Raw genomic sequence first — 21,491 nt, forward strand, 5'->3', positions numbered from 1 at the left:
AATCTATGTGCTGTTTATGTATCATTTTTTTTGCCATGGTGACTGACAAGAATGTCATTTCTGCAGTAAGTTAACAACCCCCTGCAAACAGCCAGTCTGTCCACTCTGTCCTGATGTCTGGGATGACAGTCCACCTATAGCTCACCTACTGTCACGCTTCTCCATCTCCACGCTTCTGAGATGCACAAAATTCACATATTATGGAAACAGACAATTAACCAAGCAAATCAGTTAGTTAAATCGTACGTTATAGATAAAGACATTTCTAATGTAAAAATTATGTATATTTCAAATAGAAGCTCTCTGTTAATCAAAAGCAGCACAAATATTTTTAACATTTACAACTGCAGAAAAGGTTGCTAGGATGTTCCTGGTGTCCTTAAGTGTGAGCAGTAATAATAGTGATCTTTACCTTTACCAAAAATCTGTAATTGTCTGAACGGATTATTGTGAAGTTCATCTTGTGTCATATGTCTCATTCAGGTTACGTTCAGAGTAACTGGACCTGTCATTACTAAGTTCTGTTCCGGATCCTGAACGGAGGATACTTCACTGACTGTCGGCCAGCTCATCTAAGAGCCTTCGCTAGAGAATCTGGAGTAGCAAAAAACTTTGGGAGGCCAGTGAGAGACTAGTTCAACTGGCCTGATAACTGTATACATTGCTTTTTTGTTTTTGGTTTGTATGAATTTGATTTTTATGGCACTGTTTAGAGTTTTGATGTGTGTTTGTGTGTTGCTTTTTACAGTACAAATTTTTACAAATTACTTTTACTTGATGATGATTGATGTGGTTTCTGACCTGCAGTATTGAACTGCCAATGTTTTCATTAAACACTTTAATTAGTGAAGAATGCAAATAGGTCACTACAAATTCCATTTAAGAAGATGGAGGGTGAACATTTATAAATGCAAACAAAGCCAGAAAGCACATAAATCTAGCAGAATTAAAAAGGTTACATTAATGCATTTGGCATATGCTTTTATCCAAAGCAATTGACTTTTGCATTCATACATTTGAACACTCCATGTCAGAGGTGACATTTTTAAACTTTGAAAAAGTTCATTTTCCCCCAAGGTAGAATTCTTTAATTAAAAAGCATTTTAAATGCTAATGGAAAAATAAAGATAAAAAAAAGTGGTTGAAAAAGCTATTCCCATTAGAATTACAGTTTACTGAGCAGTGACAATGTTAAATATTATGTGATTTTACAGATTGTACTTATTGCCTTAACCTATTTCCATAACCTAACAGACCTAAAAAATGAAAGTTTTAAAAATCCCTGATATAGAATGCAATAGTCAGTTCAAGGAAATAAAAATCTCTGTTATTTTCTCAATAGCAGAACTGATTTTTAATATGTTGAAATAGACCAGCTGGGAGCTACGAGGTTGTTGATTGATTGTATAAGCCATCAGCCTGCGTAGTTTCAAGTAAAAACCCTTTAAAAACATATTGCTTGTAAATTTTGAATACATGCACAAGATTCTTCAGTATTTAAATCATCTCATTTATTTATATCTTTTGAACACATTTGCTTAAGTCAGGGAATACACAGAGCATGTTTGAGAACAGCAATAACAAGAGTAAGAATCATCAGAAATCAAAAAGAATATCTTCTTATACAGGAAAACAAAACTAACAGAGGGCTACTGTGAGAAAACTCAACTTCAGAGAAACTATCTGGTACCGTTTCCAATCAGAGAAATTATATTACGAGTCGAACGGAAACAGTCCTGTGCTTAAAGATGGACAATGTTGTCGGTGCAGGCAAAAATACACTGGATCTCTGCTATTTACTGAGCTGTAGTTGTTAAATTAGTCATAAAAGACTGATAAAATTCAGAAACAATCCCCAATTTTATTGCCCATTCAGGTTTGGAGAATATCCGCAAAGCACAAACAGCAGATCTTTGATACAAATTAGTGATTTAAAGAAAAAAAAAGACATGCATATTTAGCTAATATTGCAAGTGCTTCTCTGAAGTCAAGCAGTCTCATACTAATGAGAAATCTTATAATCGTTAATATAAATATCAGTCACCCTGCATTGACAACAATCAGCTTAATACAAAAGCATGCAGTAGAAATATCACCATTTCCATAATCTTAATATCATTGACATTTCCTAGCTATCTATAGTCTTCGTCATTTACGCTGCCATTGTCAGCATAATTTTGGGACAAAAATATTATATGTATATATCTATATATATATGCACTTAACAAAGATGGTAAGACAGATATGAGAAAGGTTTAGGTAAACCAGCATTCAATAGAAAAATGAAATCAAATAGTTAAATAACACCAAACTTAGTGTTCAAGTGACTATCATGCAAAGAAATTCCAGCTGAAATAAACTGCAGTTTCAGTACTGTGTGTCCTGTTTTTATATTGATGTGACTTTCACTCTTCAACGTTTATTTTCGTGGTTAAACACACAGAGAACAGTACACTTTTTACATGCGGTTTTGTTTTATTTTATTTTATTTTTTAGGGAGCGGTGTGCGGACAGGTGTGGAACTTTTTTGCATGAGATAAAACATCCAAGAATGAGACACAACTGTAACAGAAGCAGAACACCGGAGCACTAACACAAGTACATGTGCCTCACGGGGTCACTTTGTTTGAGAGACATATTTTGATTGGATTTTAAAAGATTACCTCTTTTTATCTGTGTGAGAGGCGCTTTGGAAAAATTATTTTCAAATACCAACAACGGAAAAAGATCAGTAGTCATCATTGATATGACGTGGCTCAAAACTAGTGAGTTCAAACATTAGATAAAGTGTGAGAAAATTAAGAAGCATGTAAGAAGCTGCGATAATAATATAAAATAAATAAATACAACCTGAGGACACAAGGTCAATAAAATAGTCACATGACCGGGGGACGATGTCACACTGACACGTCAGTTAACCAGAGTTCAAACCCTTCAAAGTAGAGTGAAACCAGTATAAAGTTCACAAGGTCTGACATGCACTCCATAAACTATCTTATCATCTTCTGACATATAAAACTATTGCTGCAGATTTTGACTGCGAACCTTTTCATTCTTCCAAAGACTTTCACACTCCTTGCACTTTGCCCATCCAAAGGATAAACACTAGTGGTCGACCGATATGTGTTTTTTGACAGCCGATGCCAATATCTTGGAAATCAGTGGGGCCGATAGCAGATATAAAACCGATTTTTTAAATTATTATTATTAATATTTAAGAAATTTGAAATCATTTGACTATGGATTAAAAAATAAATGTGTAAAAGAAATAAACTTATGCTTTATATGACAGTATGTTTCACAAATAAATAAATATTTAATAAAAATATAATTAAAAAGAAAGTAAACACTGTGACCAACTGGGGACTCAGTAATCTGGGAAGTTTGTGTGCACTCGGAATCATATTTTTCAAATAAAGCCAGGGTAACCCTCATTTTACATACAGTACACAGTGAAAAATGACATGAATATGATAGTGGGCAAATGCATAAAGCGCAGTATTATTTGAAATCACCAGTTTATATTTTAAAGCATTCAATTAACACTGACGGACCATCACGCAGCGAACATGATCATGCTGAAATAAAAATGCACACTTCACAAGATTTCACAGATGGATTCGACTAAGTTTGCAAGGTTTGTGAAATTAAATGTTCATTAGTCATTCAAAGATTTGTTTAAATTATATAAATGCATATTTGCTTAATGCTGACGGCAAACGCTAAAGTATTTTAATGTTTGCCTTTCTATTACTAATAGTCTTAATATAAAAGCAATCATTATAATACTTTCTGTATACATTAATTTCTTTGTTTAACCGTTCTATCTTATAATTAGACAGACTTTTATCTGTATTAGACAGAACGATTAATGATGACGATGAACAAGAGAGAGAGTGAGCACTGCGTGTGCTCAGGTGCTACCGCTCTCAGAGCCGTCAAAATAAAAGCCCCGGCTCGAACACATCGGCTAAGCAGGAAAACTTATCAGCTCGATGCCGATATTTGAAAAATGACAAATATCGGCCGATATATCGGTCAACCACTAGTAAACACACTTTGAAAAGGTTCCAGGGTAACAAAATGTTCACTCTCCTTTAAAATCTCACACACAGGCGACAAATTAAATACATATAAACTCTTAAAAATAGAATAAGTAATATAAGTCAACAATATGCCACGAAGAATATAAATGTCAACATCTAAAAAAATTTAAAAAAGCAGAAATATGTAACTGTCAGCTAAAAACCACCAAAATTCCTCCAATCAGCTGCTCTTTAATGGCCTCCAATGATTTTAAACCTCCACTATGACTAGTGTAGAGATACAAGAGTTTTATTTTTAAGAAAAATTTCCTCTAATGATGTCCACATCTTTCCATAGTCTTAAAACAGAAATGAAGAGGTAATCTGGTATCCCTACTGTATGTTAAACTGAAGTATGCTTTTAGTTTGATTCAATCGGCCCAACTTGAATAGGCGCTTTCCTAATACCACTGACTTGGCTGAAGAAGTAACAAAAAAAAAATTCTAAACATTGCAACATTAAAATAACACTAACATTGCAATTGGTGTAACAAGTTACATATAAAGCACGATTGTGGCTTTCCAGAAAAAGGAGTTATTCATTCAATATGCAGTTCGCCAACTGACAGCAAATCTGCTGAATTATTCCAAATCGGAGCTAATGATGTGAGAAATAATGACTGGTATAAGCTGGAAGACCCCGGACGTCACGTCGTTCTTTATCAGGCTCTGGTAGAATCTGCCCCAAAACAGTCACACATACCAACAAATGTCCACTAACGTCTGAACACACATGGACTGACGCATCAGTTGGCTGTGAATCACACGGAGAAGCCTGTACATAAACGCTTTTGATATACTGAAAAAATCATGCTCCCCAAAAACATTAGGAAAGAAAAGGCATAAATTCAAAATCATTGGCATCCAGAACATGAATTGTGTGAAAAATTACTTTTACAATTGCTTTTGTTTTAATACTAATAACAACAGTAAGAACAATGTTAATAATAATAATAATAATAATAATAATGATAATAATAACAACAATATTGAAAATCTACACACTGTAAGTGAGGACGGCGAATCAGTGTAACATAACTCACACTGGGAAGGTGCAACAGAAAGCACTTCGCTGAGGCCTTATTATCTGTACTTATCAAAGACTGTCCAACTCCACACAGCACATGTGCACAACGAGGGGAGTCTCTGCACGGGTGTAAAGATACAAGGACGGTGTCTGGGAGGGAGGGGGGAAAGTTGAAGGTAAGACAGAAGACGACGAACAGAAGTGATTGACAGGTGAGGGGGCCGGGCCCAGTGTGGGAGGGTCAGGCACTGAAGACTCACAGCCACCCATCACTGGGCTTGCTTTCCTTCCTCCCTCTCTCCAACTTCCCCCCTCCCTCACGCTCTCTTTCACTCTTGCACTCTCCATTTCTGGCTGGGCACTCTTGTTAGATGTGGCTACAACGAGCTCAACCTGAGGAAAAAATGTCTGTCAGCTGCATACAAAAACAAAGTCTATTCAAGAATGTGCAATGAGCAGACCAAGGCAACATAAAAAAACTAGTGTAGAAACAATTTTCACTCTGAAATTGCCAGTAAATTAAGCAGAATTAGGCAGAAATTTGTAGAAGTAGAAAGACTGAAATGGTATTTTCTAGTAAAACATACTAAAATCTGAAATAAATAATTTTTTTTATTGTAATTGCCACAACAGCTTTGTGAAAACTGTGAAAAAAACCTAAATGTTTTCTCTAACAGCGGTGAATTATTTAATATCAGCATATTTTAAGGCTACTATATAATGAAGATGCTGCTAAATATTTTTGTGAAAACTAGGGATGAGCGTTTTCCGCAAATATCACATTCGAATATTTGAGCTCACAAAAAATGAATATTCGAAGTGAACAAAGAAAAAACGTAAAGCAGCCTGCAGCAATTAGGCTATTGTAGAAGGTAGCCTACACTTAACTTTTAAACTTTTAAACTGTCAGCAAATCTTTTTTGCTTTTTTTCCTATTGTTTTACATGTTCGTTGCTTGAGAGATGACGCAACAAAATTCTTGAATTCGGTCACTTTCTGTGATTCTCCACGGCATATTTGAAGTACTGTTAGAAGACCGCAGTTCTTAGGGGCCGTTCACATATCGCGTCTTTTGCATGCTCAAGTTCGTTATTTCCAATGTAGGCACGAGATATACGGGCTCATAATGGAAGAGACACGGTCGCGATGCGCACGCGGTGCGATGCGCCCGTTTTTTCCAGGCGCGTCCGCACTGCATCGAGTTAAAAACATCTCAACTTTTCAGAATGCCGCAAGCTCACCACAGGTCAAGTGACAAGAACTAAACATTCAGCTTCATCCTTTCCCGTAACGACGTTGAAAGCTCAGCCATGATGAAGGAACAGCTGATCACAGCTGTATATGGATTGCCATTTTGAAATAAATTTAGTAGCAGAGCTACTGAAAGCGATTTTTGCTTTCATACATCTTCATATATGCCGTGGAGAATCACAGAAAGTGACCAAATTAGGTTTTTTTGTTACATTTTTTTTTCTTTTTTTTTGGCGAAATTCTAATATAATTTTTATTTATTGAATAATTAGAGCAGAACGAATATTAAAATGTTCGACTATCCTTGCACACCCCTAGTGGAAACGGTGATATATTTTATTCAGGATTCTTAGATGAGTTTCAATAAGTTTAAGAACATCTGACCGCAAACTTTGTTGTGCACAAAGTTTGCACCATCAGCATCTGTTATAGACTGTACCATTAATCTGTCAATACAAGGATGTACCTTTACTGTAGAGGGGCGGCTGGAGCTCCCGAACAGTGGAAATGGACATTCTGCCATTTAGAGTCCCGGCGATGCCACACCCTCGTCTCTTCTGATTGGCTGCTGTGCGGCCGGCCCTGCCCATCCACATATTGCGTGAGGCGGATGTAGGCGATGCAGGCGGCCTCGTCTCCAATCAGGTGCACGTGAGGGTTCAGGATGGTGGTGTGGATGGGCTTACTGTTCTTAGACAGCACTATGACAGAGTGAGAAACGGCCACACTTTAAAAAAACGACGTCATGAACAACGGGGTAGAGGTGAAGAGTAATCTGACTCCGCTTACAGTTCTCAAAGTAAAATCTGTGGAAGTCCATCCCCTCCACAAGGTTTCCCAAGGCCTCAGGTTCAAAGCAGGTGAGTCCAGGGTCACAGATTTTACTGGAAAGAATTAAAACCATTGTTTCAGTGCCATCTCATTTACTGTCAGTTGTGGGTAAATAAAGTTAAAAATACACCTTTACACACAAGTAACTTACGCATAGGCTTCAAAGTCGCCATTGTTGTTGGCCTCAATAAGCTGTTCAGTGATTTTGATGATCTCCTGTTTGCGTGCTGTAGAAAGAGAAAGTCAGTGTTAACCGAAGCCAGTTTATCCAAACTCCCTTATATTAGTATGCACACGAAGGAGGAGCATTATGGGTAAGTGGCCTATATATCTTTTAAAACACTGCAAACATGTTCCGCAGGCTCACTATTATTTATTCAGCAGACTCATTTCTAACGTGTGTCTTTCTGCATCAGTACACAAGCTGCTGTGACAGACAGAAGCTTATAAACACAAAAATAAAAAAACAGGTTGTCTGAACATCCACCCAAACAGATTTCAGCCACCTACACTACCATACGTGCGTTCACACACAGCATTTCATTTCCAGCTCTGTTAGTCACAGGACTCCAAATACCACAGCTCAAACAACTGAAGGTTAAGATACAACACAATCTCTGGAGGAAACACAATTCAAAGATTCTCTGTAATACCAGGTGCTCCAATCACAAGTAGTTTGTTTAGATTATTTAAATATATACAGTATGCATATATTTTATGTTGGACTTACATATTTTACATTAAGAAGCTTTAAAGAAGGGTATGTGAAAAGACGCAAAACAAATCTGATAATTATGACAGCATGGTAAAAAGGTTTCCAAGAGTGGTTTAATGTGACATAATATCATATATTTTTTATAATAATAAGTAATGCTTCTCCAGCAACAAATCAGCATATTAGAATGATTCTTGAAGGTTTAATCCTTATTTTTAAGGATTATTTGACACTGAAGAAAATTCAGTTTGCCAATGCAGGAAAAATGACTTTTTACTGTTTTAAAATATATTCATTTTTTTTTTTTTTTTTACTTTTTTTTAACTATCAACTTTTTATAACTGTGATAATATTTCACATTATTTCTGTTTTCCTGTATTTTTCATCAAATAAATGCAGCCTCGGGAGCCATGTTAGACTTGTCGATAACAAAAATATCTTACCAATTCCAAACTTCTGATTAGTAGTGTATCTTTTCTATTAATGTTATTTGATAAAAACCAACTCCTGTATCGACCTGCAATAACACTTGAGAGAGACTCTCCTCTTCATAACACAAAAGTGGTCAGAGATGACTTATTTGAGACGCATGTTACTCCCAGGTGTCCACAGTGATGTGATTAAATCACCCGAGAAATCCACACTGCATGCATGTTAGTCCAATAGCATCACTGCTGCCTGGAAATCAAAAACTCATGCTGCCGTGCCAGTACTGCAGGACACTGACACCACATACTCACAATGTGCTAACAGCAGGGGGCTTGAGGATGGTTGGGCAGGGAGAGGGGAGGGGTGTGATGGGGCAGATACCGGGGCAGTAAGGGGTCTGCTGGCTGCTGATGGCTCACTGTCTGTATGGGTGGCTATAGGTCTGCGTACACTGCTCACTAGATCAGTCAAACGTGACACTGGATGCATAATTGACAGAAGGCAGATGACAGGAAAAGACAGATAATAAACATGGACTCTAAACAAGTTTCTAATAAACATGGACTCAGCAGAACTTCTGAATAACCTGTCTGCATGCTGGTTCATTTGGGACTTACTCTGTGTGGGAATATTGGTGGTCTGGGGTGTGAAGGGGGCGGAAACAACAGCTGGAGTGATAGTGCTTCCCCCCTCAGCATCACATGTGGGCACAGAGCCCCGACGAACCACACCCAATAGATCAGTGAACTTAGAGGCAGCTGTGGGCCCAGACAGGGCAGGACAGAAATAACAGAGTGGAGCTTAGCTTAGAGAAGGAGCAGAACAAATAATAGCAGTCCTGTGTGCAGTGGCATTAAACGAACAGATTACTCGAAAATGAAAATCTATTTCATCATTGTATACCCATACATCATTCAAACATTCAGGACCCTATCATTCACCCAGCGCAATGCTACGCAAGGCGCAGCGCAAGTGTGTTTGCTAGTTTCAGTCTGGCGCCGTTCGCATTTTCCCGTCCAGTGCTACGTCGTTTAATAAGCAAATGCATTTGCGCTCATTTTTGCGCCTATGGGCGTGCTGATCTAAAAAAGATGCGTGTTCAGGCACATTGCTGGCGCATTGCTACTTTAAGGAGCTGAAAATAGACTGCGCCATAGACCAACTCAAACCTGGTCTAAAGTCGAGCACAATGTTTTTTCTTTGTTATTTAAAGAGCGTACACGCTGCAACGATGTGCTAAAAAGGAAAAACTATTCCAGTGGGTTTTTGTGTACAAAGACGACAACTTTGACAAGTGTCAAAATGATCCCTGGATCCATGAAAATGACTTAAAACGCTTATGCACACCAGGCCAGTAGTTGGCAACATATTTTTAAAGCAGGACTATTCAAACACGTACTGTGATACATATGTCCATGACATCATGAATTTGATTATGTTGGAGAGAATAATGGTACCTGTTTTCAATTGCTTAAATTGTCAGGCACCCGAAACACCATTGTCTTGTAAAAGAATGGTGAAAACGTGTAAAAAGGTTTCAGTTTTTAGCTGAAATAGGCATTTTGGTTTAAACATCAAAAGAAATCCATACATACCCGGAAAGACACGAAGGTAAGGTGAGCATATGTTAACAGATTTTTTTTATTTTATTTTCTTTTTACTATACTTCTAAAGAAATCCAGAGAAACTGGTTAAACAATCAGGACACAGAAATTGGCAAGATTAGATCTGATTAAAAACAAATTATCTGTTTACTAATGAGAACACAAATTATGACAATTATCTTCAGTAATGCAACTCATTTAATGGCACTACTTCACAAATTTTAGTGCTGATCTGTATCACACACATGCAAAAGGGGATTATGGTAAGATGGGTGAGGTCATGGCAGTCAGAGGGCACTTACTGAAAAGAGCAGGGGAGGGGCCAGGAGGTGTGTGGGCGGAGTCAGGCATAACTGAACTGTTATCTACAAGCTTTCCTGTGACACCCCTCCCAAAATCACACAGAGAGAGAAGGAACACAGAAAGCATACTGACATCAATTTGGTTTTTGCAGCCATTCTCTAGCCTAGTAGTCCCAGCTAAGAGTTGCTTTAGTATACACGACTGATGAATGAAATGAAATGCAAAAATCCAATTTTTTCAATCAAAGTTCCTTAATGGAATATGTCACCCTAAAATAAAAAATGATATGGCAGTTGTGCAGGTCTAACTTCATTTACATCCCGTGGTAACTAGGATTTACACAAGCTCAAGTCTGGATCCAGAACACATGAGAAGAGATGATACCAACCCCTCAGAGGACCTCAGATGATGCTAACCCTGAATCAACAAACAGAACTAACAAATATTGCTACAAGTGTGACTGCATTATACAATAATTGCTGCTAATAATGTTCATCGTCTTGCTGACTACGTCTTGTATTAATTTTTCTGAAAAATCCTGTCATATGCACACAAACTGACAGTCACCACTTATAAGCTACTTCTAAATATTGTAGAAACATAATTTTCTGTAAAGTAGCTTTGTAATGATTTGTTTCGTAAAAAGCGCTATACAAATAAACTTTAATTTAATTGCATTGTATTTTGTCTCGTTCCACTGGCAAACACAACAAAATAGAAAGTTTTACTAAATCAAATCAACATACTCAGAGTTTGAAAACACTTATTTATAGTCCTTATAAACTGGCTCTATTCAAATAACTTATTTAAACAGAAGTGCTTTACAGTAAAGCTAGCTTAGATGTTATTAAGCTAACTTCTCACAGCTGTGCTAGAATTCATCACTCAACTATTTCAGCCAGATATTTCCAAACACCATCTCGAAGTAAAACTCACACCCTTCTCATCGTCTCTTTAGTGTGATCTCGAAAACAAGACATCACGCTCCTGTCATGCACATTGTCTGCCCAGAAATTTGGCGGCAAGTTTTCTGCTCTTACGCACACTTGCACACATGCTCTGAAATAGCCAGGGTCTCTGTTTCCCACTGAGCTTAATTATAACACAAGGTGCCCTTGCCTTGTTCTGGGGCAGAGAGAGCTGAACACAAACGCTGAAAGTAGGAGTGACACCAAGTGAGCACTGAATGAGCTCAGGCTAAAACTTTTCACTACATTTCTCAGTTTAATATTAACGGACCATGAAGTGAATCTAAATGTTTATATTTTTGTTGATACTCTGCATAAACTACCATTTAAAAAGTTTGGGATCAGTAAAATTTTTATGTTTTTGAAAGAAGTCTCTTATGCTAACCAAGGCTGCATTTACTTGATAAAAATTTCAAGAAAACCAGTAAAAATGTGAAATATTATTACAATTTACAAGAAATGTTTTCTATTTTAATACATTTTAAAAGTTTTTTTTTTTTTTTTACCATTAGCCATTACACCTGTCTTCAGTGTAACATGATCTTTCAGAAATCATTCTAATAATTTTTTGCACAATAATAATAATGTGCTGCATAAAATTTTAGATAATAATATATATATTTTTTAATTAATAGAAAGTTCCAAAGAACAGCACTTATTTGAAACTGAATTTTGTAGTGTTGTAAATGTTATTACGATCACTTTTCCTTAAAATTAAAAGATCCCAAACTTTTAAATGGTAGTGTAAATTTGATTTGTTTTTTCAAATATGAACTTTAGGACTGACTGTATGCTCTGTAAGTATGTAAAATCTGATGAGTACCTTTTTATTTTATTTTGTGGAACACAAAAGAAGATAATCTTAAAATTAATCTGAAGATGTTTTTGCTTTGGACCTCACTGACTTTCACTGTATGGACATTCTTTAAAATTTTTGTGTGTGTTTTGGAGAAGAAACTAAGACATACAGGTTTGGAACAACACAAGATTGAGTAAATAATTATTCATTTGAAAGATTTAATACATAATTTCCATTTTTTGCCAAACACCCCCTTTCAAATCAGCCCAATGTGAAAACACATAAGAGAGCACGTCACTGTAGAAAGATGACAACCTGAATGTACTGAACACGTACTGAACATATTTTTGGGATTTTGAACTAAATACAGTATTATATTATATTTGCTATTCAGACTAGAAACAACTATAATATTTTTGCAACCTTAGTGCAGTGTGTGTTGTTCCATACAAATGCTTATAGTTGAGTCTTACCTTTCATTTCCTCATCCTCCACTGTGGCATTACTGCTGTCCGACGACTCCTGTGATATTCAGACACAGAACACCAATTAGTCTCACGAGGTATTAACATTTTTCAGAAAGAATACCAACTAGTGCCAAAGTCCTCACTCGCATTGTTATACACACAATATAAATGAACATGTAAACAGCAGAACTCTGGGGAATCACACGCACAATCAACCGTTCAATAATGCATGTCCATGTCAGCACGACTGTTAGAAGAGGCTTATTATGTTTGTTTTACTTAACGATATTAAACACAGGCCACACCTCCAACAGGAATGAACATTATGAACTCAATACTCTTTCCTAATTTCACAATATCCTGTGCTTAAATCTGAGAGATGCACTAATTTACAAGAGTACGGCAAACGCTTCAACGTGCAGCATATGGGTGTAAGGAACAGCATTCACCTGTTTTATAAATCATTTCAGTCCTGTGTTACGTCACCACTTGATGTCTAATTTAAAGCAGAGTCCTGATGGTTTGCAATTCTTACTAAAGCATTTAACAACTATTTTCAAATGAGCCCAGCTGTATTGAGAAAACAGTCAAAGCTGAAGGGTTTGCAAAAACACACTGTTGTGGTAAGCATTTACACACGGCAGCACTTCTCATTGTACCTTATCGCTCAGCTGAATTAATCGACAGAATGATGTCTCAATAGGAAATGAGGAGGAGGGGGGCACGGTCACCTGTCATACGGGACTGTGCACCTGTCACAGCGTAACTGTAGCAATCACCAAGGACACCAGCTCCTGCTGTAAATAGGCCATCAGTATGTGGGGCGATATTATTAGGTGCTCCTGAAAAGGCTTTTGTACTCTTATTCCATCATCTATGCTGCACTACAGACCTTGTTACACCTATATAAAGAAAGTGGCAAATTTAGCAAAACAGACAGTGTCCCACGCAAGGGTCTAGTAGCTCATTTTCTAAGGGGAATTTTAGGACCAATTCAGAATTCACACAGAACAGCAACCATTGGCAGAACAACTCGGCCCAGATCTAGACTTCACTACTGCCTCCTGGGAAAATCAAAGTGTGATGTGCGACATCACTGTATGCGACACCTATTTTCTTCCATTTGATTTCTATTCTGTTTTATTTTTTAAAAGAATTATCTTCCACTAGGAGTACTACAAAATGCTACTGTCAAAAATAAATGTTTTCATGTCAAGGGAGATAGTTTTGCAAGTCGCACTATCAATGAGCACCACAAGAGGTCTCTACGCCACACAGCCGGAAGCAAAAGAGACCCGAGACAGCAGGTTTAATATTCTCATCATGACACAGATTTCTAAAAGTTGCTCTTCGGCCTAATACTGCAAATGTCTGATGTGTCAAGAGTCATTTCCCATCATCACAATCATGAATAAACATCACTACTAAACAGACCGTCGATTAATCGCGAAACAATCGCACTAGCACGGAAAGGAGCGCCACACAAACAACTGGAATTGCGTTTCATGAGAGGAACATGTATACTCATTTGCATGTAATGTTTAATTAAAACATGCAATTTGTTATTCAACCAGATTTAAAGAGTACTAGTGAGAGAACACATTAAACTTCAAAAAGGTCATGCATGCAGCCAACAGGCACACACGCTCAGATGATGTCATAGTCTGTGGACACATTAGCAGAAATGCATTGTGGGGATGCAGATCAAACAGAGGACGGATGGTGGGAAGGAAAGAAAAAGAGTGGTGGTGGTGGTGGGTTACCTTAATCCCATCCACTGCATTATGGATGACAGTGGTCTGTGCCTCCTACAGAGCGACAGGGGAGGGGGTGGAAAAACATGAGGAGAAAAAAGAGGAGAGAGAGAGTATGTGTGTGTGGGTGGATGGGTGTTTGTGATTGCCAACCCAGTAAAAATTAACAAACAAAACATGCACAAAAACCACCAGAGGTTCAACAGCAGAGAGCTTCAGAAAACAAATTACTGCATGTTGGGCTCTAATTTTTCTAAACCACCAACTACGAATGCACAAAACAAGCATCGTACCGCTGAAAGTGGAATAGCGGTATTTTGACAGAACAACTTTGGATGCTATCGCAGCCATTAGACTAACATGTTTATTTTAATCCGTCTCCTTATGTGTCAACCCAGAAACCTGCTAGCTAGACACACATCAGACCGCATAAATCTGTAATGAACACTTCTCTCTTGCAGGAAGTAACATTCCCTCACTGTCCAATCGGCAGCCTGTGGTCCCCGTCATTATCAGGTATTCATCACCATGACAACCGTTGCCCCGTGCAACAGGCAGCAATTGCATGCTAAGGTTACTATGAACCACTGAGCTATAATAAAGAACATAATATAATAATTATAATGATTTTATATATATATATATATATATATATATATATATATATATATATATATATATATATATATATATATATATATATACAAAAGAGTCTATAAGAAGCTGCAAATGCTAACCGTTAATTTCCCCCTTAAAGGGAAAGTTCATCCAAAAATGAAAATTGCAAAATAAAAATATCATCCAGTCCTACATAACTGTAGAGTTAATAGTAAAGCTGGAAGGGAACCCATGGAACGAAGCACTAAGGCTTGAGTCTTTACTGACCATAAACACCTCCTCACTTCACTTCAAGGTTGAGTAACTAAATCTGCTCCATAAAACGCACAAACACAAACAGAACACAAACTCCACAGTGGCTGCATTAAAGGGCAACTATAAAAGATCCTAAAATTCTGATGTATTGAGCCACGTGTTGCAATAACTGTATATATCATGAAATGCATGTCATGCTTTCATTAGGAGCTTCCTTCCTTAATGCTCGTGGCTCACTCTAAAACCTCTTCACAGTACTTTTACAGACCACAGAAAATCTACAAAATTCCCCTCAGAACATAGACTATCCATCTGTATCACTCAAGCATGTCATTAAACATTAAATAATCACATCACCCATGTACCCTCCATGCTGGCATAATGACATTTATTAAATTCCCTGCCAGCTCCAAGCGATAAACAACCTTCATTATCTACCGATCAAAGCAGACACTGAAAGACAAACTGGCATTATGCAAACAAAAAAACAACCCCATAAATGTGTGGCTAGAGTAGGGCCTTTCGCAAAACAAACTGGAACTACCCACTTTTGGGCATTTTCGCACCTCCGGAACTAGGTGCAATTTTAGTAGCGACCTACCTTTTTCGAGAACCAAATTAGCTCCTACTCCACAGCAGGGTCTAACCAGCACAACTTTTACTAACCATGACGTAAGTAGACATTGATTGGCCAGACATGTTCGAAAATGCCCTCACCCTCCACGATTTAAAATGGCATTTAAAGACACTTGCGAGATAATTAGACGCAGTGTTTGCAGTATGATGAATGGCGATAAATATACACTTGTAGCAAATGTAGCACTGCCAGTTGTCATTGGCGATTCCTTTTTTACGTTCTTTCAATCCCTTATAATTCTACATTCCACATCCATTTTAGTGAAACCCACGAAACACAGCTCCGATCACAGCATCCTCCATCCTCCGTTTGTTAACGCTGTTGAACACCACGCAGAAATGACATAGCTGTCGAAACACTGGGAAATAGTTCGCACAAAATCGTCCCAGTAATTTAGTACTGTACATTTAGTTCTGGAACTAAAGCGGTGCGAAAGGCCCTATAGTGTATAGTAATATATCAGAATGACAGAGTGCATGCAACTGAATCAACAGAGATTAATTGGGTCCATGGACAGAGCCAAAAAGTTGAGGGCTCAATTAAAAAAAAGATGTGCCACTTTAAGGCTGGGTCATTTAAAATGTTCATAAAGCACTTATAATAGCATTTAACTAGATGGCACCTGCTATGGAATAGAGCTGCACCTTTAAATTTTTACAAATAAATGCTGATCTTCAAACTTCAAACACAGTTGGAATGGCAACAGCACTGCTCAGGACTGTAAACATTCAACTCACTTGACAACTAGTATACTAGACCCAGTGGATTTAATTGAGGAACACCATTAAGGATTGCCGTGAACCAAACATCCTCTTCTCAACACTGCATCCAGGAAACCGTAAGAACAGCTTAATTACTGATTAAGAGTTCTAGGAGGAGTTCCTATCCCCAAACCAATCCAGAACATAATGATGATGCTGCAAATGGCCTGGACACTGCTCACAGATCAAATATCCTTAATATAAAATGCAACTGGTTTGATATCCAACTCACTGAAATTTATACCATTTAAGGGCAGCTTCAGTACACAAATGCAAAGACACAAAGGCCACTGTATGCACTGTATATACTCTACATACATGTTATTCTCTGCTCTAAACACAATATCTTTGCATTTAACATTTTCAATGCAAAATACATAGTTTATTTTAATACATTTTACTACTAGCTTTAAACTGCAATTTATTTATTTTTTATATACAGTCGGCTTGCACTCAGATGCAATGTAAATTTGGTAAAACAGCACATAAGAAAACAAACAAACAAAAAAAATCCTTATTGTCCTAAAGATTGCAAGTACAGTCACAAACAGAGGGAGGAAAAAAGGATAGATTGGAAGAAAGAAAAGGACTAGAGAGGTAAATACCAGTGCAGGAGAGGGGAGGTTTCCCTTGGGACTGGTGACTATGCTGTTTTTGGTGCTGTTTGTCTGGGGCTGTGCAGGAAAACACAACATACATTCAGTTAAGCAAGGGTCAAGTTAAGAAAGAACGAGGGAGAGTCCGGCATGCACATGTACACAAACACTCTCACACAAACACATGCAGTAGGGTACTGTCATTATCTGTTTTAAAGTAACTGACTGATGTAGTGCCAACTAACCATTTACATGAAAACGGTGTTATTCATTGAGGCACAATGTTCTCTAGCAGCGAAAGGGAAAGGGGAGGGAGGGTCATTATTAAAATCTATAAAATGTTTTTTGCTAATCAGCTACATAACATGCAGAGGCGGATTAGCTAGGGGTGTTTATTTGTACTCAGTGTCCCTCGGGACTCATGTCTATTAGCTTGCAGTGGTATCTAACGGTCCATTTTCCCTTGTACAGCTCCGGCACTCATGCGAGAATGTCGTTATAATGCGTCTATGAGCGGGAAGCATGGTCAAGGGAGATGAATGAACCGCAGCCCACAACTACTGGATGAAATAAATTCACATACACGAGTAAAAACACATCTGGGCACACATATCCATTCAAATACACACTGTTCCTAGTAACTTACAGAATTCATTAACAATTCTCAAAAACTTATCAGAGATGGTCATGCATCTCCATTGAAGACCAACTTTATCCAAGTAAACTGGAATATTGTCAGGAAAGAAAACCAGCAATACTATCCTCTTATGGGACCCATAAGAAAAAATTCCTGAACACTGAGAATATAAGCCTCAATCCTGCAAAAAAAATGTAAGTTAAAGGAAGCAAGATTTGGTGCAGTCAGAACCCTGGGATGTGTATAAATAGGATTTTCCAGATCTTATGGAAATATTGGGAAAAACACTGGCAAAACAAAGGGTCTTACTCTGCATGACTACTCCAGTACCTACCTGTGTATGAACAGAAAGGCCTCTCCTAAACCTGCTTTTAAAGCTTCCAGAGTGGTCAGTATTAACCATGAGATCCAGGAGGTTCGTGGTGTCCATGGAAGCCAATCAAAAATATTCAATCAAAGGAAAGAACAACGAGGAGGAGGAACCTGGTGTTTGTCAGAAAACACTCAAGAAAGCAGGACACTTTTACTGCAACCAAGTGGTCTCACAAAGCCATATCTGAACTCCAAAAAGTCTAGTCCACAGAGCGTTCTGGCCAAGGAACTTTTTTTTCCATTTAGTTCTGCCCTTCGTAAGCAACAGAAGATACTTGTATGTTTCCCGGTACACAAATTAAGTACAATTTACCTTGTTCTTCAAATTCCAAAAGTTTTCACCCCCCAGCTCTTAATGCATCTTGTTTCCTTCTGGAGCATCAGTGAATGTTTGAATCTTTTTAAATAGTTGTGTTTGAGTCCCTCAAATGTCCTCAGTGTGATAAGGTGCATCTCAAAATCATAAAGTCACAGCTGGAAAGGGTTCAAATATGCAAAGATGCTGGAAAACTGAAGAATCTGCAGGACCTTAAAGATTTTTCTGAAGAACAGTTTTCAGTTTAACTGTTAAGAACAAACAAGGGACTCATGCTCAACCATCACAAAACAGAAAGACAGTCGTGGATCATCAGGTAACAGAACACAGTATTAAGAACCAAGGGTTCCCAAACTTTTGAGTGGGGTTATTTTAATAATTTCAGCATTTTTTTTGTCTTGTGGAATAAATGTTAAAATATTTTATGTACAATATCTTACTCAGGACAGTACTAAATAAAAAATAACATGCATTTAGTATGATCTCTCCTATTTTTTGAAAATTACTCATATCTTCACAGATTCTGCAAGGGGTGCCCAAACTTTCGATCCCCACTGTATATATATATATATATATATATATATATATATATATATATATATATATATATATATATTTTTTTTTATGCTGGCAATAATTTCATAAGTAAGACGTTCGAAGAAAGCGTTGCATTGGTACAGTAGGTGGAGGTACAAGAAGAGGATGATGAAAGTAAAAAGAAGGGTGCAAATGAAACAAGATTCTCACCATGTACTGAATGGTAGAGCTCGACTTCCGCTTCTACAGAGAGAATGAAAAGGAGAGAAGTGATAAAAATGGTGCAAACTGTGAGACGAAATATAAAAAAGTAGCTGTTGGCTTGTTTGATAACCATGTTCATTTGGAGTGAAGAGAAAAGTGCTGGGAGGAGATCTCAAATGCAGTCAGAGCTGTGTGTATTTTAGTCAAAGAAAATGATTTGAAAAATTATTTTGGAGTGCATGTGAAAGTTTGGGTTCAGAGAAAGGAAATATGTAGAGGTTCTTCTGTACAAGAGGATTTGGAGAAAGAGGAACAAGGAAGGGTAGTGGGTCAAGTGGAGGAAAAAGGAGAGAGAAACATGCTACTAGAAGAAGAGTAGTTGAAGTGCACCTGAGGAATGATCAGCGTAACCAAAGTTACCTGATCTGGGGTCAGTTGTTTGTGACATATGACAGTTACCGTTCAGAGACATCTGGCCCTGAACCTGAAGCAGGAAAACAATGCAGGAGCTTACACAAAGTAGGAAAGACGTGCAAGGACAGGTAGGGTTGCTGAGAGAGGAAGCAAGCAGATTCTGTGCGGTTCAGTGATATTTTTTGTCCTAAAAAAAAAGGGCAGCCAAGAACAAGTTATATTAAGCACAGAATGTTCTCAGAAGCGCTTTGGTTGAAAACGAAGCAGCACAACTTCCAATCGCTGCAACTACCATATTTAAATAAATTCATAAAAATGCCTCCAATTCTAAAGCAGAATTACATAACCAGTGGTAGTGCAAAGATTTAGACAAAAAGTAAATAAGTCAGCTTCCGTTAATATGAAAAATAGTGACAAGAGACTAAATAAAGATCAGCTCGGCTTGAACTCCGAAGACAGCGATGGAGCATAAAGGTGAAAGGAGGAAAGCGAGAGAGAGAGAGCAAAGTAATCATGAAAAGGACAGAAGAAATATTTTAAAATGGCAGGAGAGGACGTGGGGGAGCCTGTTGCTAGGTGACGAGAGGAGGGCTGTGCTGCTATTTTCGTCTCAGAGTTTCCAGGGTTTCAGACTCGGGGCTATTCTTGGAAGCAGAGTCACATTCCCCATTGAACTATTTCTCAGCTCAAACACACATATGTACACACATACACATGGAGATAGCAGGTGTGAGTCACATAGGTGGGTAGTGGGGTGACGACAAAGTAAACACAGGTAGAAAAATGTGTTTGAGTGTGTGTCTGTGAACACTTCCCTAAGTGTTAAGCGCAGTTCATCTTTGAAAATCCCTTTTCATGAATCAAATTACTCTAGATAGATCCCTCAATGGCATTACAGCCGTCATAGTTATATCATTCACCTAAATGTCTCCCACACGCCTAAAGGTGGTGATGGAAATAAACCTTAATTTCGTCTCATCTTTCAGTGGTATTGCTGGCTTCATGACCGGATAGAGCTTATTATAGTGTTTGGTAATACTTGATGTTTCAATGCTCTTATGTCAGCTAGAGAGCCTGGAAAATTCACTGAAATTCTCACAGCAAGGTTCATTGTGTAAACTGCACTTGATTTTTACTTTTTGGCTAATGTGTGGAATTCTGTGGGATGTATTTAAATACAGAGAGGTGTGTTAAAGGTAGGTTTCATTTGGTAGCTTAATAATCATGGATTTTCATGCTCATATGACTGCTGGAGAGTCTGTGAAAATTCACTAAAATACTCAGAGGCATTTATACTTTTACATTTCCATGTGAATGTGTGGTATCTTTGGGGACGGATTTAAAGAAGGTTTTAATGGTAGATAATAGGGCTGTCAAACGATGAATCACATCCAAAATAAAAGTTTGTGTTTAGATGATGCGCACACATGTCCATATATAAGAAAAATTAAGTATTTATATATAAAATATTTATATATAAATCTAAATTATATATTAATATACATAAATCTTTTTTTTTATATATACATGTATGTGTATTTATATACACATAATAAATAAACATCGCACACACATATATTATGTGAACACAAACTTTTATTTTGGATGCGATTAATCATTTGAAAAATAAGCAAATTAGCAAAATATATTTACATTTTACCCTTAAATTAAAAATCAGGGATATTTCACCCATTTACCATATCGGTCCAAATCCTTTTTGTTTTTTCTTTATGGAAACACAAAAGGTGATGTCCAGTCTTCCTGCTCTTTTCCTTAAAATGAATGTGGATGGTAAAGATTAGCTGTCAATGAACAAATTAGCTTACAAGTCTTCTGAAGATATGCGAAAGCTTTGCGTGAAGAACATAAATTTGCTTGACAGCCATTATCTACCATCAGCTTTCCTTGTAT

General features: G+C 37.4%; 1 protein-coding gene across 48 annotated transcripts in view; it reads right to left on the bottom strand.

The window, feature by feature from the left end:
• Nucleotides 1-1,489: 1,489 nt before the first annotated feature.
• LOC113098767 (calcium/calmodulin-dependent protein kinase type II subunit beta-like) overlaps nucleotides 1,490-21,491 on the bottom strand; it is a 56,033-nt gene continuing 36,031 nt past the window's right edge. For 9 of the 48 annotated variants that reach the window (XM_026263814.1, XM_026263812.1, XM_026263802.1 and 6 more), the window contains 11 exons: nucleotides 19,173-19,205; nucleotides 17,110-17,178; nucleotides 14,243-14,287; nucleotides 12,486-12,534; nucleotides 10,245-10,319; nucleotides 8,956-9,096; nucleotides 8,650-8,817; nucleotides 7,346-7,421; nucleotides 7,153-7,247; nucleotides 6,830-7,064; nucleotides 1,490-5,505 (listed from right to left, as the gene is read on the bottom strand). In XM_026263814.1, the coding sequence (XP_026119599.1) occupies nucleotides 6,832-7,064; nucleotides 7,153-7,247; nucleotides 7,346-7,421; nucleotides 8,650-8,817; nucleotides 8,956-9,096; nucleotides 10,245-10,319; nucleotides 12,486-12,534; nucleotides 14,243-14,287; nucleotides 17,110-17,178; nucleotides 19,173-19,205 (984 nt within the window). In that variant the 3' untranslated portion in view covers nucleotides 1,490-5,505; nucleotides 6,830-6,831. The remainder of the gene's footprint in view (nucleotides 5,506-6,829; nucleotides 7,065-7,152; nucleotides 7,248-7,345; nucleotides 7,422-8,649; nucleotides 8,818-8,955; nucleotides 9,097-10,244; nucleotides 10,320-12,485; nucleotides 12,535-14,242; nucleotides 14,288-17,109; nucleotides 17,179-19,172; nucleotides 19,206-21,491) is intronic. The other 39 variants (XM_026263810.1, XM_026263809.1, XM_026263826.1 and 36 more) reach the window with 17 other exon arrangements.

The sequence above is a fragment of the Carassius auratus genome, unplaced genomic scaffold, assembly GCF_003368295.1.
Source record: "Carassius auratus strain Wakin unplaced genomic scaffold, ASM336829v1 scaf_tig00216647, whole genome shotgun sequence".
Lineage (NCBI taxonomy): Eukaryota > Metazoa > Chordata > Actinopteri > Cypriniformes > Cyprinidae > Carassius > Carassius auratus.